The following is a 23,786-nucleotide window of genomic DNA, read 5'->3' as shown; positions in this document are numbered from 1 at the left end:
ATGCTGCTATTAATGGGGAAACAAGGGTGTCACACTGCAATTATGTGCAATTGTTGGCATCCCAGCCAGACATTGTATTGCCCACTAACGAAACAGAAAGAGGGACTAGATAAGTTTCCATTTTGGTTTGCTATGATTCTTCTTATATTGCTATCTCTCTTGCTTCACCAATTGATTTAGAGTAATTACAGCTATTTTCTTGATTAACGTTTAGGATCCTGATGCAAGTTATGATTTCAATGACAATGATCATGATCCATTTCCCAGATATGATCCTACTAATGAAAATAAGTGAGTAACTACCTACTTTAATACACTCTGATATATATTGCAGTTGTTTCTGGAATTATTGGATTGAATATCATTATTTTAATGATATTCACTGTCACTTTATATTATCTATTTAGACTAAACTTTAGGAGCAGTAACAAATCAAGCTAATTCAATACCACAAAGTTGTTATTGTCATCCTTTGCTCAGAACCCAGACAATATCACATTTATACACTGATGGGACAGGGATTCTTTCTTTTTATGATTTCCCCTTGCTCAGGATTGCACTCTAACATATTTCTATTTGCTTGACCAAGAGTGATAAATATCCATATTGGTTTTCCATACTCTCACCACAGTGGGACAAGATCTTTTGTTTTGTCTAGTTTTGTCCTGATATAGATGTGATTTGTGAAAATATCTATTACTTGTTGCCTAGTAGTCTTGGTGCTGAGTAGGTACTTTCAGAGAATGGCAAATTAATTTTCAAGTGTCATTTATGTAATCAACACACAAGCCTAAATTTTGAGATTCTATTATTAAAGTGTATGGCACTTCATGATATAAATAATTAATTTGAACCAGCCAGGTTTTTTTTTCAGATATTGGATTGGTTATGGTTTAGATGAAAAAATATGATAAACCAACTGTACACACACGAACACATACACACACACACACACACACACACACACATTTCCAACTGATACCACAATCCCAACAAATCACGAAGGTAATTGCATATGTTAAAAATGGATGGGTTTCAATTGTGTTATCAGGTTGTCTTACTGTCTTTTTTGATCACCTCCATCATGGACACTCCTGAAATACAATGTGTAAGACAAATGAACATTTAGTTGGGAGTAAGCAACCTAAATAAAATGAGGATTTAGTTTTTAGTGGATGACTGCATCAATATGGTCTGTGTTGGTTTGAGAAGCAGAGGATCAGGCCACCCAGTTCACTTCAAGTGTGGGATCATAAACATGCAATACTTCCCAAGACAATTAGGATAAGATGCCATTTTTGTTATAATGCATTAAAGTTCACCAATATCTGTTTAAGGCAAATATTGTTCCTTATGTGGATTCTATTGTAACAGAAAAAAAATATTGTGACAGTGAAAGATTTTCAAAAGATGAATATTTCCTGGTTTGGTAAAATGTATCACTCAGCTGGAGCAGTTATTGGCAATAACTGACCATTATCCACTGATTTAAATTATCTCAAATCTACCATTTCTCCATAACAACTACTTTTGATATATAAATGAAATTCAAACTGGCAGCATTCAACAGCTTCAGTGTACAGCAAGTGTGCTATTAAATAAAGCAGCTTTTCACAGTGGATTATATGAAAGTGAAGATTTTCTGAATGGTGGAATAGGAAATATTATGCTGTTTACTCTCGGGAAATAAAAAGGACAAACTTAAATCTAATCATCTCCTTAATAGATAACTTGATATCTGATATTCATTAAAGCTATAAATTTTCCTTGGTCTCTTAAACATTGCATTTATTATTTGAATTAATTTACAAAATCATCAAAATGTGTGGGGGAAGCAGTGTGCTCACTGAAGAGTTCTTATAGATCCAGCACATCAGAATGACATTAATTTGACTAAAGTTGTTCTGTGTTCTATAATTATTCATGATTATTTCATAATTAGGGTAGCTTACTGGCTTATCCCCCAACTTGCCAACTTTGTGGGACAGTAGAACAGTAGAGAGTAGATCCAAGATGACTGGATTGGTTGTGCATTAACCATTTTTTCAGTCAATGCAACAAAATGAACTCTGACACATGCTGATTTTTTAGTCAGTGCAACCACTGAGTCAGAGACCAGAAGGGTATCATTGGTATCAGTGATAGTGTTTAAGGGGTGGGGTGGGTGGGAATCAAAGAATAATTCACAGTGGTACAGAGAGAATCAGTGTAGCCTCATCTCACCAACCTTGTTTGCCCCCTTTTTTAACCACCAGCAATGAGTTGCAGCAGATGAGTAAAAAGAAAACAGAGAACATTTTCCTAGAGAAATCTCATTATGATGGAAATTATAATGAAATCATTATGAAATCATTATGATGATTGTCTGTTTCAAAACTGGTTAATTCTTCAATAGGAATTACAAGGTTGATTGGGGGAAACAATGCCTAGTTTAGCCTCAAACAAACTAAAATCTATTTTGTGATAAAATTATTCCCTCCCACACCTAAGGATACATATTTGTCGGGAAGGTTAATTAAGTAGAGATGGGCACATTAACTTAATAAACTACCTTGTGGTATTCATATAACCCTCTAATCTTCTCCTATGATTTTGTTGATCATGTTGTGCAAACAGGGCTATGTAATTTAGTTTCTTTTAGCTCCATATAAATTTCATATACTCAAATGAATAATAATTGCATAATAATATTTGAAGATGACCCTTCTAAAGCTGCTTTTGTTGCAGACATGGGACACGGTGTGCAGGAGAGATTGCCATGCAAGCAAACAATCTAAAATGTGGAGTTGGAGTGGCATACAATTCCAAAGTTGGAGGTAAGAAATATTAACCATAATTCTATTTTAGCAGTCTGTTTCTTTGCTGAAGTACCCAGAGATGTTCGAAAAGCTAGTGGAGAGGTACTGAACAAAGGAATATTAAACTGAATAGCAGGGACAGAAGCTTTCTGTTTCTATTATGCATACAAAAGACTGAAAGGGTTATTCATTGCTGCCATCTAAAGAATTTCAACAAAACCCTGAAAATAATAGTTTCATTAAGTACCATAATCCCTAAGCATCAGTGGCTGATTAGATTGCTACTATATACATATTCATGTGGCCTACAAATGTGGACTGAAATTCAATTATTTATTATTTTTATCAATGCATGTTGACCAAGCATGCCATGGCCTCAACTATGCAAGAAAAGCTTCTAGTTTTCTAAATTCTAAATGTGAGTTACTAATATACTATTAATTTGGAGAGGAAGAGGGTTTCTTAAGAAATAGAGGAAAGTCAGCAAAACAACCAACTCAACAAAAGTATTTATGTATGCTTGTATGCATGTATCCATTAGTTAATTTATGATAGTATGGATTTTTAAAAGCTCTATATGTAATCCCCTCATTGTACTGTTTTTATTTTGTTTTTCAAATAAATAAATGATATATACTTCATCACACACACAAAATAAAACCTCTAAAACTGTGTTTTTCAATCTTAAAAATATTAAGTATGGACCAATATGCAGAACTTCTCAGCTAGTATGCTGGAAGTTGAAGTCCACATATCTTAACTTTGCCAAGATCCACTGCTTTAAAGTGAAGACCATTTTCTCATCAGTCAAATTTACAGAAGTTCCATCATTAAATAGTCTTTTGGCAAAGATAAGCTCTTTCATATTAATATATTTCATATTAAAGATGTACACAGATCTTTTGGTGATTAACAGAAGCAGGGATGAAGTTTAGCACTGTGTGGTGGAGATGCAGGGAGGCACCTGATCTTTGTAAAAATGACCAGAAAATGGAAACCAACCATAGGATATTATAGAAAAATATGCTGGGTGCCACACTGACTTTTCCTCCACTACCTACTACCATCCTTCTGGTCTCTTTGCTGGTATAAAGTGATCAAATATCTTATTTTCAAATCTGATTTTGTTTTCCTAATTCACCTTTTTTTTAAACAACTGAACCTCCAACCAGAGTCAAAAAGAATCTGCTAGAGTGGATGTAAAAAGTCTATACAACTTTTTTTAAATGCCAGATTTCTGAGATGTAGAAAAATCAGACCAAGATAAATCACTACAGAATTTATATAACATAAACTTCACAAATCAATTAAAGAACAGTCTGAAATCTTTTAAGAAGAAAAATAAAAATAAAAACTTACAATAACGTGATTGCATAAAGATGCCCACTTTTAAACTAATACCTTGTTGAAGCACCTTTTGATTTCATGACAGCATTCAGTCTTTTAGGGAGGAGCCTATCATCATGGCCCATTCTTCCTTGCAAAAGGACTCCAAATCTGTCAGATTGAGAGGGCATCTCTTGTGCCTAGCCCTCTTCGGGTCACCCCAGAGATTCTCAATTGGGTTCAGGTCCAAAACTTTGATCTTCTTCTGGTGAAGCCATTTTTTAAAAAAAATTGGAGGTGCTATGAGTTGTTGTTGCATTGAAATGTGAAATTTCTCTTCAACATTTTAGCAGAGGTCTGAAGGTCTTGTGCCAAAATTAACTGATATTTGGAACTGTTCATAATTTCCTTCACCTTGACTAAAGCCTCTGTTCCAGCTGAAGAAAAGAACCACAAAGCATAATGCTGTAACCATTGTGTTTCACTGTGGCTTTGGTGTACTTTTGGTGATGCAGTGCTGTTTTTGCACCAAACATTTTGTGGAATTACGGCCAAAACCTTCAACCTTGGGCTCATCAGAGTGTATCACATTTTTCCCACATGTTTTTGTCAGATTTCATGTAGGTTTTTGTGAACGTAGCAGGGCTCGAATATTTTTCTTTGTAAGAAAAAGCTTTCATCTTGCCTCTGTATCCTGTAACCCAGACATTTGACGAACATAGAAAATTGTTGTCATATGCAGCACACAATCAGTACTTCCTAGAAATACTTGCAGCTCCTTTAATGTTGCTGTAGGCCTCTTTGCAAAGTAGTTTTTTTGTAAACTTTGGAGAGACATCCAGTTCTTAGTAATGTCACTGCCATGCTATATTTTCTCTAGTGATTGTCTTTACTGTGTTCCATGCTATAGTCAATGCTTGGGTGGGGGATTTTCTCCTGACTGATTTTGACAATAGATCCTTTTGATCCTTTATAGCAGGGGTGTTCAAACTTATGTCACGTGATGTATCGTGACTTTTTTCCCTTTTGCTAATCGGGGCATGGATGTGGCCAGCAAGTGATGCATCTGCCCCGTGGACCGTGAGATTGACCCACCTGCTCTATAGGCTCTTTTAGGGGTGGATTCCTACCGGTTTAACAACTGGTTCGCTGAGTGCGCGCTTTGCGTGTGTGCCCAATTTACAGAATACTTACATTTTGGATTGCTACTTGGGAAGGAAAACACTGAGGTGTGGCAATCTACTCTGCTGAGAAGATAATGGTAGGTAAAGCGCAGGGCCTGGTGGATGGGCCTGCCCACTTACTGATCTTCAGAGCTACAGGTTCATCTGAACCGGTCCCAACTGGTAGAATCCCAACACTGGGCTCTTTCTAGACCATGGCTTTTGTTGTAAGAGACAACTGAGTAAATGTCTGAAACGTACTACTAAAACAGCTGAACTTTATATGGGCTTGATCAGAGTCGCTTTAATTGATGGCAGGTGTGCACTGACTACTAGTTAACATCAGTCTGAATGCGATTAATTCTGAACACAGCCACATCCCTACTTATAAGAGGGTTTTCATACTTATGCAGCCACATTATTCTTGCTATTTTTTTCCCTAAAAGATTTGAGTTTGTTTTTCAAGTGAATTGTACACCTTGTATGTTTTATTCAGGGGGGGGGGGGATCGGATGTGAGTTATCTTGGTCTGATTTTTTTTACCACTCAAAAACCTGGCTTTTTATATTCACTGTATATATTGAATCACCTATATCCAATCCAGTCCTCTGTTCTTAGGTTCTTGCAGTTTAGAAAAGTGGGCAAAATGTTTCCATTTTGACATGGTCACAAGCACTGTTTTGTACTGGCCATTGAAAGAGAACAAAAATAATGGGTAACTGAGATTCTCTCTCCAACCCCCCTCTCTCTCCCCTCCCCCCTCTCTCTCATAAAAGGGATCAGAATGCTGGATGGCATAGTCACAGATGCCATTGAAGCTAGCTCAATTGGGTTCAATCCTGATCATGTGGATATTTACAGTGCCAGTTGGGGTCCAAATGATGATGGGAAAACTGTGGAGGGACCTGGCAGACTGGCCCAAAAGGCTTTTGAATATGGAATTAAAAAGGTAAGACAGTCTTAACACAAAGCGAAAAAGCAGTTAGTACATGCCAGAAAATGGGTTGTTTCCTATCATCACTCTCTCACACCTTCTTGTTTTTATTTTTTCTTTGCTGACTTTTTTCTACTTGTTTTCCTTTGAATATTAATGAGATTTTATACAAAGAGGGCCTATAAAATATTAATAGAAATTGCCTACTTCCTGAATATTGCATTATTATCTAGTATGGCATCAAAATTTTATACATTGTTTTATAACAGAGTGCATTGCTCAATTAGTTATAATTAAAATGATGTGAATACTTGAGAAAAATAGTCTTCTTGTTGGTAATTTAGGTCCAGTTAAGGATGTACGTAGGTGAAGTTTATGAAGCAATTTTTTATGCTTTTTAATTCTAAAAACTAAGATAACATTTAAACCCACTTACTAAGCCTCTTGTATCAATAGAGAGATCTGCCTTGTTTTTTCCTGTAATTTGGCTTACTCCATTTTTCAAGATATTCTTTCATTAACTGTTCTTTCACCAATTAGACAGACCAATGTTTGGGTCTGATACTCTGATAGGAAGTGGACTTGCTGACAGATGCATCCAATACTTGACTCAGCTCAAGTTCCTATTTCTCAATTTTACTTAAAGTGAAGATATAAAACAATCAAGTTAATTGCTTTTATTAATTATCTAGTTATTAGAACAACTTATACAACTTGAACGTATTATTTCTAACCTTCTCATCCTTGAGAGTTGTTGGTACAACACAATGGAAGAAAACCAAATTGGAGAAAAATTGAATTCTAACAATTGCATCACTAATTTGGGATTTTATTTTAAGGTCAATACTGAGAAAGGCATCCGTTTTTTGCTTTTGGCAATCCCTTGCAATACAATCCCATTTTTTAAGAAATTAAATTAAGTTTAAAAAATAATTTTAGTGCAAAGAACAAATAGCACTTGCCAGCTGCCACCATAATAATGCTTCCTGAAGAAGTCACTGGTCACTTGCTGCTTCTCCAAAATAGTATTTTATTTATTTGGTTTTTTGGCTTGAGAAATGCGACAGGCAAGATATAGAGTTGTTTGAGGTAGATTGTGGACTTTACTTTAAAATCAATGCTTTTCAAGAGGGGAAGTATCCAGTCCAAACTGATGACTGTCTAACTGCATTTTTGCAGCACAGAATTAATGGATGAACGCCATTGGGTTCAGAAAATCTGCTTTCCAAGGCTATTATAATGTATTGTGGTTGTGGTTCAATTCTGCTATTACAGGGAATCCTGATATTGTTTAACAAGCTGCATGAACAAAACTATCATGACCATCAAATTAACCCTATGTTTTTAATTTGTTTAAGCATAGCATTAAAATGAGGGAGCGGTGGCTTAGCGGTTAAAAATGCTGAGCGTGTCAGCTGGAAAGCTGACAGTCTGGATTCAAGACCCAAATACTCTACTATAGGGTGAGCTCCCATTACTTGCCCCAGCTCCTGACCACTTAGTTGTTTGAAAAGATGCAAATGCGAGTAGATAAATAGATACTGTTTTGGTGGGAAGGTAAAAGCATTCCATAAGCTTCGGAGTATAGTCATGCTGGCCACATAATCAGTGGTGGGATTCAAATAATTTAACAACCGGTTCTCTGCCCTAATGACCAGCAGGGTAGGCATGGCTCAGTGGTCATATGAATGGGTGGGCATGGCCAATTCAATATCACGTCGATGTTGCTTCGCCTTAGCTCTTACACTCGCTTTGCCTTAGCTGTTACAATGTAATAAGGGTTAACTGGAGAGGCAGTTTCTCTAAGCAGGGCAATAAAGATTAGGCTAGAAACAACACCAGAATGTTTCCTTCCTGCCACCCTTACAGGATTAGCCCTGTAAAGTGGGAAAAAACAAAAATGAGATTTCTTCCAACAACCGGTTCTCTGAACTACTTAGAAAGTTAACAACCGGTTCTCATGAATAGATGTAAACTGGCTGAATCCCACCACTGCACATAATCATTAAAGTCTTTGGATAATGATGGCTACCTTGGCTAAGAAACGGAGATGGATACGCCATCTAAAGTTGGACACGATTGGACAGGGGGAAACTTTACCTTTACTTATAGCATGTTAAAATCCAGCAATTGTATATTTTACTTGGACTTTGGGTTTAACTTAGCCTTTTTTCTTTCTACTGCCTCTTATTTCTCCTTTGCTGTCATTCTCTTCTTTCTTTCCTTCACTGGTTTCCCCTTCTCTCTTTTTTATTTCCTTTTTAGTCTTTGGAGAAAATAATTCTCCTACTTTCTCTTTTTCTCAACCTGTTCATCCATAATTTTTGAAGATGCATTCAGTACACAGAAGCTTTTTTTTAAAAAAAAAAATCCTTCATACAGATGAGGAATACTATGGGACATCAAAATGATGCACCAGCATGCCATAAACTCTACCCTTTTTATACTCCCTGGTAACATCATGATACACATATGAAATGGAAAGTCTTGCACTGTGACAATACAATGGGTTTTTCATCATTTTGAGCCTCTTGCTCCATCACTGCAGACACAGCTGTCCTGGTTCATTTCTGGATTTTGAATTTTCCCTATGAAGTCAAGAGAGGGGTTTGAGAGGAAGTCTGAAGGTCAGTGTAGACGATACACAGACTATACAGAGCACAATTCTTCATACTTGCTTTTCTCCCAGCATAGCTACATTTGATAGAGATTATACATTGTCCAAAGTAAGGCAAATAAGGAGTCATATTTTCCTAATGAGAGGTATTAACATTTTCTACATGAACAATTTAAGAAAAGGGTTCTTTTATTACCACTGCTATCCTTGTTATAGTCTCTTTAAAAATTCACACAAGTATTTTAATAAATGAGACACTCTTAAAGTGAATATACTTTCATTAATCTTTTTTTTAAAGATTTTTAGAGAAATTTCTCTGAAATGTTACTAGTCTCCCAGTTCCAGCTTCACAATATTTTTTTATTTTTAGATGGCTTTTTCTTTTTGCATATTCTTGCATGGTTTGTGTGTGTGTGTGTGTGTGTGTGCGTGTGCGCGCGCGCGTGTGATTTTGTTTATAGCTCATCATTCAGAAAGGCAGCTAGTGATGAGCAGGAACAATTAATTTCTGATGTTAACAGAATAACAGAGTTGGAAGGGGCCTTGGAGGTCTTCTAGTCCAACCCTCTGTTCATGCAGGAAACCTTATATCATTTTAGACAAATGGTTGTCCAATCTCTTCTTTAAAATCTTCAGTGTTGCAGCACCCACAATTTCTGAAGGCAAGTTGTCCTACTGATTAATTGGTCTAAATGTCAGGAAATTTCTCATTTGTTCTAGGTTGGTTCTCTTCTTCATTAGTTTCCATCTATTGCTTCTTGTCTTCAGGTGCTTTGGAGAATAGGTTGACCTCCTCTTCTTTGGGGTAGCCTCTTAGATATTGGAACATTACTATAATTTTACTTTGAGTTCGTCTTTTCATTAGACTAGGAATACCCATTCCTGTAATTGTTCTTCATGTTTTAGCCTTCAGTTCCCTAATCATTTTTCTGGAGTATCTTTTATTCTGTAACGACCAAAACTGGATGCAATATTCTACGTGTGGTCTTACCAAGGCATTATAAAGTGGTACTAACACTTTACATGATCTTTATTCTATCCCTCTGTTAATGTAGCCTAGGACTGCACTGGCTTTTTTTAGCAGCTGTAGCACACTTCTGGCTCGTATTTAAGTGGATTGTCCACTAGGACTCCAAGATCCGTCTCACAGCTAATACTATTGAGCCAGGGACCGCCTAACCATTTCACCATTGAATTTCATTTTATTAGATAGGGCCCAGTGTTCAAGTCTGTCAAGATCCTTCTGTATCTTGAGCCTATCTTCTAGAGTGTTGGGTATTCCTGCCAGGTTGTTGTCATCTTAAAATTTGATGAGTTCCCCTTCCACCCCTCATCTAAATCATTGATGAAGATATTGAAGAGTACTGGGCCTAAGACAGAGCCTGGGGTACCCCATTGTGTACTTGCCTCCATGTAGATGCAGGGAAGTAGATACTGGGGAATCAAGAATTATGAAACAACAGGAAAATACAGAGCTAAAGGCTTTACTACTTCAGTCTATGAAATGGACATGCACTGAAGCTTTAAAATGCTGGTGCACATGTATTGACTCTTGCTAGTCACATAGATCATCAGTCCCCAACCTTTGTGGTTTGACAGAACATATGGAGGGGGGGAGAACTTGTGCAAGTTTAACTGTGCATGCATGTGTACACCTGTTGGCCTGCTGTTTCACAAATCAAGCTGCATATGCGCATGTCTGCACCGGCCGGCAGGTCATGTGGCCAGTTGTGAATAGACCACAGCCAAATAGTGGGCTGCGGCTTGGGGAGTGAGGATCCTGACCTAGATAATGCATTATCACCATTTCTGTTGCAATACAAAGATGTGCTAGAATCATTTGTCTTCTCTCTGAGCAATATTGGTTTCTTTTCTTTTCATTTTTTGGGTTGGCAGATCATTGGTTAATATATTTTATATTCAATGCAGCAAATGGCCATAAATTAAATAAGTACTGTAGTCAAAGCTTGAGCTGGACTTGGGCAGAGTTGTGAATATCTGAGGTCTATACATTAAGACTAGGAATAATCCTTTTAAAAGAAATTATCATCAAATAGTGAACACCATTTAATTATTCAGTGCTTTATTAAATAATTGTATTGTGATAGAATAGATGCATCATATGAAATATATATTAGTATTTCCCAGAATATTAATTTGTAATGCAGCAAATGTGCAGCTATTGTTTATTAATTCTGTAATTCCTCCAATTCCTTAGGGAATATGTTTCAAAGATTGTCTAGATATCAGCATGTTGCTAGGAAAATAACAGCACTTTAACTTCTAAAGTATTGCATTTTAAAGAGTGAAAAATGATTGGCTTATTGCAAACAATGTATGCCTTCATGGATCATAAATTATTCTCCCCATAATAATATTTGCTGTCAACTATTAGAAAGGGAGAATCTCAAACAAAAACAAACTTTTATCAATGCAGTGAGTTTTACCCCAAGCAGTGAACCCTGAATCTTCACTTAGAAAAAAGTATTTGGACATCTGAAGTAGACCATTCTTAATTTGGGGGGGGGGAGATGAATTAGCCAGAACCCCACAAGAAGTTCCTGAAAATAGTTCCTTCTACATTTTGGAGTGTGCAATGTCTATTTTTATCTTTACCAGCTTAGAGACTGGCCAACATTTTACTGAAGTGAGAAATTCTATCTATCTCTTGTGGACTTTTGCACCATTAGATTATAATGGTCCTGCTTTGCCTATTAAAATGTATTGTCTATCCAGCAACAACTCTCTGAGACTGAACCATGAGAACAGCCAAAGACCTGAGAAAGACTCATTTTGTTGTTTTCTGTCCACTGATTATAGTTTTCATGCCATACTCCGTGTGAGCTCCTTATAGCGTCCTCATTCGCTTTGTAACCTCAACTTTCTGACTGAGATGTTAGCCCTTCAAACATTCCAGTCCATTATCTTATTTTTATTATTAGATCTTATCTTTATCTCTTAAGATAAATTAAGCTTTTATTCGTGCAGGGAAAATGTCCTTGCTTACTTTGTTCTATGGCTGACCATTCCCTTCAGATCATTCAAAAAAAATTATATGATATGTAGATCTACTGCTTACCTTTAAACCAATTAAATATATGGATCTGTCAAAATAACATATTAACTGCATTCTTGTTCCAACAAAATAAGGGGGCATCCTTTCTCTGATTCTCATGTTTAGGCTTACTCACAAAATGGGCATGAAAATTACATCTGGGGGAAAGTGCACATATTTTTACTCACAATAGTCACCTCTTTTCTTTCATTTCCCTTAGGGAAGAAAAGGGAAAGGTTCTCTTTTTGTCTGGGCCTCAGGGAACGGTGGCCGCCAAGGAGATAATTGTGACTGTGATGGTTACACAGACAGCATCTACACAATCTCCATCAGCAGTGCTTCTCAACAAGGCCATTCTCCTTGGTATGCAGAGAAGTGTTCCTCAACACTGGCCACAGCATACAGCAGTGGGGACTATTCTGACCAGAAAATTGTAAGTTGTTTTTACCAGATTTAACCAACATTGCAGGGGGGGGGGGCGGGCAGCCACAAAGCAATTTGTAGAGCAGGGATGGTAAAATCATGGGAACTAGTCTTAATGCTCTAGCAATCATAATTCAGGTATAGTGGGCATTTTTATTCAGGATTAAACTTTATTTTTTAAGTAAGCTGCTGAAAAAATGTGGCTCATGACTGGTGATATTGGGAGGTATTTTGGGAGGAGAACTGCAGGAATTTTAAAAAATAAATTGAGTGTATAAAGATTTGTCATCAAAAGCACACCATAAACATATTGCTGAAATAATACATAATCACCTTTTGTTCAAATGGGACTCCCTATTTCTTGCCTCCAAAAATAAGGCAACTTCTATATAAAGGCAAAGTTAATATGCAAAGGATTGTCTCTCTTTGGAGAAAACTTGGGTTGAATTTGCTTTCAGTGCCAAGAATGAAAATTAGGAAGTTTGGGAGGTACCTTTGGGAAATGCAAAACAATTGCCTGGATTCATGAAAGGTCAGGGGAGATAATGATATATCGGAAGTAACCATACTATTGATCTCTTGGTTGTCTCCCTTCCATCTGATCTGTTGGGTTGTCACTGAATCAAGATCTGTGGAAAATGAAAGTAAATTCCAGTGTTTTATTGAGAAAGAGAAGAAGAGAAGAGAAAAAAGAAGAGAAGAAAGGATAATAATTGATCAAAAATTCCAAAATGTTTCATCTAAGGTCTATAGATCCTACTACTGTACCTTCACATGCACACATTTCAATACTGTACTTCCAAAATATTGGAATTTTGCAGGCAGTAATGTGAGGCACTTTTTCCAAGCAGAGCACTTTATTTTCTAATAAACCATCTGTTTTATTTTCCAAATTACAAGTGCTGTGCATTGTTAGACTGAGAAGAAAGAAAAGAAAAGTATCTGCCATTAACTCCTGTGTGATTTTTTTTAATCTGGCAATCATTTTACAGTGATCCATTGTATGATTCAACAGTAATTCTGAAACACTTATTTTTATCTTACTAGGATTTCACAATAAGATGAGTGCCTTTCATGTAGCATTATGTTCATCCAAAATGAGCTATTTCAATTAAAAAAATTGTAGGCGAAATAGATGGGGAGGGTTTTCAACATCTGGAAGATAACAACTTGTTCCAAGGCAATCATGGAGAAGTATGCTTTTGTGCATGGCTACAATTAACCTTTACATGATGTTTATATCCTTCAGATAAGTGCAGATCTACACAATGAATGCACAGCCACTCACACGGGGACTTCTGCATCTGCTCCTTTAGCTGCAGGGATTTTTGCTCTAGCCCTAGAAGCAAAGTAAGTCTTCTTAAACATCTTCCTACTTGGGAATGCTTGAAACTTTGATTTAATTCACATTTCAAGCAACTGTCCTGTTCCATATTACTAGCATAAACATCTACAGCTGTATAACAAAATATTTTCAAACAGACCTTGAAATTAAAAGTAAAATTTTCTTCTTGGATATGTGGACCACAAGGACCACAGATAAAATTGATATGAATTGTAAAGAGAATGATTAGTCTAATCCTATATTGTGAGTATTCTGATTTTTCTTAATGTCCTTATGGAACTACCATATTTTTCCGACTAAAAGGCACTCCAAAGTATAAGATACACCTAGCTTTTGGAGAGGAAAACAAGGGGAGGAAATCTGCCTCTGTCTCCTAGCAATTTGCCTCCTTGCAGCCAACAGCAAATAGTACAGAAGATATACACTGTTTATGTATTTCAGCACGGTCTCCCAATGATCAGCTGTTTCAGGCTGCAGGGATTGCCATAGTCTTTTGCCACCTTTGCAAGCCCCATTTTCCCCATTTTCTGCAAGGAGGTAAATTGCTGAGAGACAGAGGCCAAAGGGTAGGGGACGGTAGGAGGGTGGGGTTACATTCAGTGTATAAGATGCACCCAAATTTTGACACTCTTTTAGTGGGGGGGAAAGGTGCGTCTTATACTTCAAAAATATGGTACTGCAGTTTCATTCTTTGAAACTTTTCAAAAATTCCCTTCAAAGAGGGCTTGAAGACAAGAATCAGAAAAACCACTAAGAATAGATAATAGAGAACAAATATAACAATGATAAATACAATAAAACCAATAAATGAGAATATTTGTAACTCCGGTTTGAAATTAGGTGTCCTTACTATTCTCTGAGCTTGTTTGTTTTCTTGCAGACATTTCATTACCCAAATTGGTGCTGATTGTCGCATAGCTGATAATCAGAGCTACTGGTTCGGCCGAACTGGTAGCATTTTTTTACTACCAGTTCAGACGAACCAGTCCGAGCCAGTAGCATTTCATCAGTTGTTATCTATTTTAGATAATGAAATGTCTGCATGAAAACAACCAAGCTCAGACATCACCAAGGTCCACTCAAATAAAATAGAATAATAAATATTGTATAATAAGGTAACCCAATTAGTTGATCTATTTTCCCAGCAAAGAACAGAGTTCCTTTATCTCTAAGTAGTTTTCTGCATTTTAGTATGAATCTTTCATGACATTAAAACAAAATACTGTTGGAAATTCAATAGAGATGCTGATTCCTGGGGCTTCTTAACTGAGCACTTATGCTCTAACTGACTCACTGGTGTGTTTGAAAAGTATTCCGTGCCTATTAAAATACTGGATTATGGGCCAAGACTCCAATCCCTTAAGATCAAAATTGACTAGAATTTTGTTTGTAACAGTCCTAATCTAACCTGGAGGGATGTGCAACATTTGGTAGTCTGGACATCTGAATTCGATCCACTGGCCAACAATCCAGGATGGAAGAAGAACGGAGCTGGGCTGATGGTGAACAGCCGATTTGGATTTGGATTACTCAATGCTAAAGCACTGGTAGATTTGGCTGATCCCAAAAGCTGGAAAGGAGTGCCAGAAAAGAAAGAATGCATAGTTAAGGACAGTGACTTTCAGCCGAGGTAAGAGCTGACACTTTGATATTTTTGGCTTCGTTTTTAGATGAATTCTGATCCAGAAACATATAGAGACTTCCCTGTGACCTTCCCATATAATATTTTTTTCAACTGTCCCCAGTCGACTGCTTCCATCTGGCAGTGCTTCTACGATATAGTTGTGCAGTAAAAAGCCCTATAGATCTTTATTAAACCATACTGATACAGCAACAGTTGCATGGAAAAAAACAAGATGAGTGGGAAAGGGAATGAATGGGGATAATGGCATTTTGTATACAAAAGGATCCAGATCAGTGGTGGGATTCAACATTTTTTACTACTGATTCTGTGGGTGTGGCTTGATAGGCGTGGCGTGGCTTGGTGGACATGGCTTGATGGGCATGGCAGGGCAAGAATACTGTAAAACCTCCATTCCTTACCCACTCCAAGGGAAGATTACTGCAAAATCCCCATTTCCTCCCCATCAGCTGGGACTCGGGAGGCAGAGAATAGATGGGGGTGGGGCCAGTCAGAGGTAGTATTTACCAGTTCTCCAAACTACTCAAAATTTCCACTACCGGTTCTCCAGAACTGATCAGAACCTGCTGAATACCAACTCTGAACCAGATTCAATCTACTGAAACAACAGCAGCATATAAAATATGACAGCCCAATTAGCCTCTATATTTGTTTTGAGCAGTGTTTCCTCAATAAACCTGAATCCAGAGCTATGTGGGAATTGCTTTGAAGGACTTATTTCCTAATAAAATACAATTTTGTAAAAAAAAAATTAAAAGCAAAACTGTACAAAACCAAAATTTTACTGTTTTTTATGCTTTAATGTGTCATTGTGCACCACCCAGAGTCCCTCAGTGAGGGAGATAAACAGTTCTTATATTTGAAGAAATAAATCAATAAATAACCTTTGTGGATTTTTAAAAATGCATCAGAACTTCATGAAGTAAATTAAGTTTCTAATCGTGTTGCCAGGTTATTAAAATCTAGTGGTGAAGTTACCATTGAAATTCCTACCACAGCTTGTGAAGGCCAAGAAAATGCCATTAAATCCTTGGAACATGTACAGTTTGAAGCAACAATTGAATATTCCCGCAGGGGTGACCTTCATGTTACCCTGACTTCCCCATCAGGTAAGATTATAAGATTATCTCTTTCTGTGCTAGGTAGTAATTGTGGCATTTTTTTTTTAATATTTCAACAGGTACAAAAATAAAGAATACATTGAGAAATGGAATGCTTGCCAATAAATTAGAATGCAAATAAAGAATTAATATCCTGAAAATTTTTATATATGCATACACACACACACACATGAGAACATTTTGGATACCATGAAACAGTTAAGTAGCAACCGATGCTATCTAAATCATGCACTTCATTTGCATTATCTAGCCAAATCATGCATCTTTGCTGTTTTAAAGTTAAAGCAACCCTGCAGCGTTTCAGAAAAGAGCTTCAGCTAATTCTACAGGTTCTCTAAAGTTTCAGATTACCCATTCGGCATTAATGAATCCACCCAGCCTAATGCACTCAATAAATCAGACAGGAGGCTGATAGTTCTCATACACTGTAGTTCATTAGAACTGTGGTTTTTTTTATTATTCTGGAAATAATGTACTACAGTGAAAATTATTGGCTATTGATATCCTTCTTCCCTGGAATTTGTTTCATCTTTTTATAAGCCTAATCAGATGGTCTTATTTTATTAGGTGACAGCAAATTCCATAATTTAACTTATTTTTATTGATCCTATTAAATTGGTCTCCATGCAGTTCGATTCAGTACACTCCTAAAATACCAATGCCAATACTGTTAGTGTAAAGTTGTTCTAACAAACCTATGCATCTCTCTTATGGAAGGCACTCTGAATGCAGACTTACATAGCCAGCCATTGTTGTTTAGCTTATTAGAATAAAAATGAAATTAAGCATTCTTAATTTCATACTTTGCAAACTATATATTATGGCTTTTTTGCTTTGTTCTCTGTTAAAGTTAGAATGGCGTATGATCAACAGAGCAATTTTTCTCCTCTGCTCAAACTTCACAGCTTTCTGAAATTCTATTTGTGTCAGGAGAAAAAGAGGATTAATTTTTGGTGAAGCCATCTTTCTTCTGTATTCATTTAGGTTAACATCTTACAATTTTGAACAAAAGTGCTTTGAAGAAAATAGGTTGCTAGTTGCAGACAAGTTGAGGAAGCAAAATTACGAAGGCTGATGATTAGAGAGGAATTAATATTTTGCACACTAAAAGAAGTTTCTGTTTGTGATGTCTTCAAGTAGGAGAAAGTTGGTACTGTCTCCTGCCTGAAAATTGTGGCAGTTCAGTATATTCCTGACATTCATCTTTTCTAAATATGGCACTACTTATTTCCCAGATACATATTCTAAATAACTTCTTAAAAGTTGATTCAAATGTTAAGATCCAACATTCACATATATTGTGCCCCTGGCAATCTCTTCTTATTTCCCTCTGTCTGGGCCAGTGGTGGGTTCCTACCGGTTTGGACTGGTTCAGCCGAACTGGTAGTAGTTTGGCGGCTTGGATTGCTGGAACTGGCCTGCCCAGGCCTGCCACGCCCTCAACCTGGTTCTCCAGGCAGCACTTAAGGTGCCGCCATCTTGTTTTTCAGTTCTGCGCATGCGCAGAAAATTTTAATTGTGCTGCACGTGCACGCATGCGCAGCGTGCCCATGAGCAGACTGGCAGTAGTGCCTGCTGTAACCCACCCCTGGTCTGGGCATACAGTGAACATCTTGGCAGCTTGATATGTCATATCCCACACCTACAAATACTAGCTCATTTTATGTTTTATGAACTTTATTCCATATGTTGAAAGAAGCAATGAGATATGTTATCAAGCCAACTTCTCTGCTTTTTCAAAATATATTTATTAAGCATAGATATCTGAAGAAGAAGCTTTATCTTAATCCTCTATGCTCATAGATTTTCAGAGATATAATATATATTTTATAATACAACTTCCTTGGAAACCTACATGCATAAAATCCTATACACAGTAGTCTCACTACTCACGTTTTGATACTCCTATTAATTTGAAACTGATCCCACCCATAATTTCTTTAATATAAAGGGATATATAAATGTCCTTATTATTAAGTACACAAGATTATCTATCTGGGATTTATCTATGGCCCTTTTCAGTCCCTGTTCAAGCCCATGCTGTTGTGTGCTTATGTTTTTAGTACTTTTTCTGCAGCTGAGTTGATTGACTTCTGGCTCATCTTAAGCTCAAGAATCAATACTTTGCCACCTTTTTCTCAGGCTTCCTAAACTGAACAGAGAGGTAGCTGTTGTTGGACAGCGTTGTATTATTGGTCAGCTAGAAATATTTCTGTCTAGTTCATGGTGAGTGCTGAGCATTATGAAGATGGTAGCAGTGAGGACACAAAGATGATTCTGAGGAACAGAGGATGAAATTCTGGTTGTGTATCTTTTGCCTGAAGTTGAATTTTATATTATCCCATACTGGAATGTCACTTTTTCCTTTTATACAGGGACAAAAACAGTCTTACTGGCTGAACGACAAAGAGATAAATCACCCTATGGTTTTAAGGACTGGGATTTTATGTCAGTTCACACCTGGGGTGAGGATCCAACAGGAACATGGATTTTAAAAATAATTGATACGGTGAGTATGAAAAATTGAATGTATGGATGCAAACTTAAAGTAAGATATAGCAAAACAATACTACTAATCATGATTTGCTCAACTAAATATAGTTAGGAAGTAAGTTAATGAAAACTATTTTTTTTCTGCAGCTTCAGTCGATAGGTGCATCTGGGTGCAACTACTGAAAGTTAAATGTATCATGTTCCTACTTTTGTATTTTTTTCCCTCAAATAATATTGGTGCTTTTGTTGAAAAAACATCCTTCCTTTTATTTTGAAATATAGTCTTCTATTTCAAGGTGAAAAGTTTCTACTGACTTCAGAATGGAACTATTTCTCCTACTCTCTTGGCATTAAATTATAAGACTAGTTTCCCACAAAAAGGGGAAAAAACAACATATAGAACTGTGGATGAATAGGCATAAAATAAGATGAAATAGGCATAAAATAATGAATAAATGATCATATGTTTTACAACTATAGACACTGAAATTATGTGACAGCTCCCTCTTCTGATTAAACATAATTCTTTTTTTACCTTTTCCTTGATACCACGGTAGGGACTAGAGCTTTGAAAATCCCAACTATTTTAATACTGCCTGAGATCTTCAAGAGGACAGAACTGCAGTTGTGGATTAGTATTCTATTAGTTAGAATAAGGCAAACTGCAACTATATTTTTCAGCAATTCTGGCATTTATACTAGGGGGGAGTGAGTTTCTTTGAATGGTAATTTATACTGAAAAGATCAGTTTTTGTCAATTAGCAAATATATTTCTTGTAGCTAATGATTTTAGATAAGTTTAAATATTTTGTTGAGAAATTAAACACAAAGTCAAAATGTTTTCCTTATGAGGTTAGCTTTATTATTTTATTGAGCATGTGTTTAATTTGGTTTAATAGGTTAGAAACTGATTATTTTAAAAGAGTCCCAATGAATGTATTGATAACAAAAACTCAACAATGAAAAATACCTAATTAGTTTATCACCGGTAGATGGGAGCATTTGTATTAGTGATTATCTAGAATAATGGAATAAATAAATTATCATTAGGAAAAAATATTTATTCACTTATTTAAAAACAGAATACCTGATGACTTAAAAGGCAAAAAGGGATAGCATTTCAATGCAAACTGGCAAATAGAGAAAGTGACATTTGTGAATGCATACATCTTGCTGCTCTAAAAAGCAATTCCTGCTCCAATGAGCCTTAACTAATCACTGCCAACCAATAGAATTTTTGCTAAGACTCTCTGCTTATAATGAATAGAATTTATCCTTAAATTTTTAGCACAGTTTTTAGGTGAACTGGTACTTTTGGGGCCTATTTAAGACATACAATGGCTATGATTTTTATTTTTATTTTAAATCACATTCGTCTCCTGAAATGCCAAGTGGGCGAATTGTGAACTTCAGATAGAGAGTTGCATAACAATTAAAATACTTTAGGAATGTTACTCAATGGCTCATCACCTATAACTCAATTTAGATGGAAATGAATAGAGATGTTTCCAATATAGCAATGAGATGATTTATTCATTTCATTTTGCTCCATATTTTTTAAAAACCTAACCCGTATTTAGCTCATTTGTTCATAAATATTTGTATGGTTCTCAAAATGTACTTTATATCCAATTTTTAATATGTTCTTTGAAAATACTCCATTTTGTACATACTTTACAGTAGAATATATAGTAGGTGTTTTTTCAATATATGCATTTTTGAACTGTAAGCTATATTGCACATTAGGTAATATAGCATGTTTGGAGGCATTAATGTGTTCTGATTTACATATATATTCAGAAAGTGAATGTGATAGTACAAAATGAATAAGTTTGCCAGTCATCCTTTATTACAAATTGTTGTTACTCTTTTAAATTAAACATTTATGTTTGATCTCTGTACATTCAGTAGAAGTAACTACATCTGTAGCTATTTTAAGAAACATTTACATATTCTATTAATTTTGGAGAGAGGAATGTAAAGGAGCAGTCAATATAAGTATATAGACATCATCTAATTTAAATAGTTTAAAATTAAATATGCACCTGTAATACTCTTGTATTTTTATCTCTTAAACCTATGGACTACAAAAAGATTGACAATTACATTTTTCCTCAGTCTACAAGAATACAAAATGAAGGCAGGATTGTGAACTGGAAATTGATTCTGCATGGCACTTCTACACGACCTGAACATATGAAGCAACCTCGCATCTATACATCATACAACACTGTCCAAAATGACAGAAGAGGGGTAGAAAAGATGATAGATTCTTTGGAGGTACCCATCTAGCCTTTTCCTATCTATAATTTCTTTATAAGATGTGAAATAAGTGAGAATATTTTTTTTCTAAATTAATATAAACTAGCCTTTCATGAATTTGTCTTTAAAATCCATCTAAATCAACATTGCTTTTCCTTACTAGAAGTTTGATATTTCCCAACATTAGATGAGATGATGACTACTTGATTAGATGGATTTTAAAGACAAATTCATGAAAGATCAGCATAAAAACAATAGCTAGGCATCATAGTTCAAGAAATCCCTTGCGTGGTGCCAATATACTGTGCATAAGCACTAGTTGGAAAAAAATTGGAGAAGCAACACTGGAAAATTTGTTATTACCTCAGTCTCCTGCCTATTAGCTGTTTGTCTAGTCACTAGTTAGTAATGCATGTTCTGCATTATATTAATGCGTGTTTATGTATTAATTCTACATGTTCTAATTCATGTAGAATTAATACATAAGCCTCCTAAGTATGCTAATTCCCCAAGCCATTGCAATATTTCTCTACAGGTCTCTAGAGCATTTTAAGTGAGCTGAGCCTCAAACATGAATAACTAACTACACATGTCTAGCACCACAGAAATAGAATTCTGTAATTTTGTTCTTAGGACATCCAGCTCTAAACAACATTTGCAGAACAATTATGATCTACTTTTGACAATAATCAATGGCTCCTGATGTTTGGTACCCTCATATCTATCTTTCAGGACCATACCACCCAAGAAAACCTGAGTGACAAATACAAAGTGAGAGGAAGCAAACAGCAGAACCAAGATGTGGTTCCCTCTGATGCAATGCTCCGTTTACTCCAAAATGCATTCCGTAGTCAGCTGGTTGGGAATCATTTACCGAAGAAGATGCTAAATGAAAACACAGATATTCCATATGAACATTTCTATCAAGCTCTCGAGAAACTAAACCAAGGCCCGCAGCTGAGAGACTCAGAAGAGTCTCTATATAGTGACTATGTTGACCTTTTTTACAATTCAAAATCGTATAAACACAGGGATGACAGACTACTTCAAGCTTTGATTGATATTCTAAATGAGGAAAATTAAAAAAAAAAGTCCTTCACAGAAACACTAGGTTGGAAATATTCACATTTGCAATGCACTCCTAATTTCAAACTTGCCTCCTTCAGGAATGAGTAAAACCAACATCTCTAGGAAATAGCATAAATTCACTGCAACAATTTTGTTTATTATCCCTCTGTACAAACTGCAAATATTTTAGATTTTATTTCCATTTTTATTTATCTCAAAATGTAAAGTTGTTTGGAGATACTAGGAGACTTGTCTGTTTTTCTATTAGGGTCCCTGGGCACAAAAAAGCATAGTGCTAGAAGGCTACATCAGTGCTTTAGGTATATAATACATTTAAAATATAGCTCAGATGAGATTGAAAGGGGGCGAAGCTAAATGTGCAATTAATAGTATTTCAAGGGGAAGGCAAAATATGTCTTCCTACTGATTTAGTGAACACTATTCTGATCATGCTTGCAACTAAATAAATCCCATTGATTTCAATGGGTCTTACTCTCAGATAAAATATACATAGGATTATAACTCTATTGAATTCATGGGGAAGACTTGCAAAAGAAACAAGGCAGTATCCTCATAATACCCTGCCAATTTCTTTCAGCCCAAACATTAAAATGTATTTACTTTAGATCCAGTTTTTATTTTATTTTCCCTCATAGCTTCCTTTAAAAAAAATACCTGCCGCTCCCTTTGTTTGGTAAATCTCAACAAACGTGGCACCTCTTCATTCTGTTCTTTTCATCAGGAGAACTTATTACATTAGACAAGCCAGGCACAGATTTGGGAAAAATCAAAGTTTCTTTATTTCACAGGAACGTTTGTTCTTGTTTATCTCACAAGAAGAGTTTGCTAGTAAAAGCAGTCTGCGGTAACTAGAGTTGAGTCCTAATGGGAAAGCATCAGATTTTCTCCTTCAATTGTATGAATATCAGCCTTTGTTGGGCTGTCAGGTTCATACAGTTCAAGAGAGAATTCTCAGAAGAGAGAAAGGATTTTTTTTTTAAAAAGAAAGAACATTCTAAATATAAATGTCAAAACACTGACTAGCATTATAATTGGTATTCTATTTTTTTTCACCCATTGATGTCACTTTTCCCAGCATCCAGTTAAGAGACTGATGTCTGTTCAAAACTGATATGATAAGTCAATAATTAAAGACCAGAGAGGCCTTTTAAAGTAATAAAATATTCTTTTTTTTAAAAAATGGTTTGGCTGTTACATTACACGTGGCAGCATTTATAGAGAATAAGGATTAGGGTGAAGCCTGTCAGAGACTGAAATAGATAAAAACATGGAAAAGAAATCATGAAGAAAAAATAGGCATAAAAAGGCTACAAGATAGAGAAAGAAAAAAAAGGGGTGGAAAGCAAATTACGGGCTGAAAGCTATGTCTGAAAAATTACTTTCTCATTTAACTAAAGGTATGATAAAAAATCAGTAAGATTCAAAACAACATATAAATCATACCTTTTTCCCAAAGTGCATGTTTTTAGTACATGTAGTCAGTTACTAATATCAAAACAATCATATTACCAAAATGCT

The 23,786-nt window shown here is 35.9% G+C and overlaps 1 protein-coding gene across 1 annotated transcript in view; it reads left to right on the top strand.

Moving 5' to 3' along the window:
* PCSK1 (proprotein convertase subtilisin/kexin type 1) overlaps window positions 1-23,437 on the top strand; it is a 35,343-nt gene extending 11,906 nt beyond the window's left edge. Inside the window, exons 5-14 of the mRNA XM_014057760.2 lie at window positions 215-291; window positions 2,728-2,816; window positions 6,064-6,236; window positions 12,114-12,326; window positions 13,566-13,666; window positions 15,058-15,291; window positions 16,255-16,412; window positions 18,800-18,933; window positions 21,036-21,197; window positions 21,912-23,437. Of these exons, the coding sequence (XP_013913235.1) occupies window positions 215-291; window positions 2,728-2,816; window positions 6,064-6,236; window positions 12,114-12,326; window positions 13,566-13,666; window positions 15,058-15,291; window positions 16,255-16,412; window positions 18,800-18,933; window positions 21,036-21,197; window positions 21,912-22,262 (1,692 nt within the window). The 3' untranslated portion in view covers window positions 22,263-23,437. The remainder of the gene's footprint in view (window positions 1-214; window positions 292-2,727; window positions 2,817-6,063; window positions 6,237-12,113; window positions 12,327-13,565; window positions 13,667-15,057; window positions 15,292-16,254; window positions 16,413-18,799; window positions 18,934-21,035; window positions 21,198-21,911) is intronic.
* The last annotated feature ends 349 nt before the right edge of the window (window positions 23,438-23,786 follow it).

Source organism: Thamnophis sirtalis, unplaced genomic scaffold, assembly GCF_051295495.1.
Source record: "Thamnophis sirtalis isolate CommonGarterSnake01/CBP01778 unplaced genomic scaffold, rThaSir2_p1.2 scaffold_5, whole genome shotgun sequence".
Taxonomy (NCBI): Eukaryota; Metazoa; Chordata; class Lepidosauria; order Squamata; family Natricidae; genus Thamnophis; species Thamnophis sirtalis.
The sequence above is the reverse complement of the archived record's forward strand: the minus strand, read 5'-3'. Positions and strand labels throughout refer to the sequence as shown.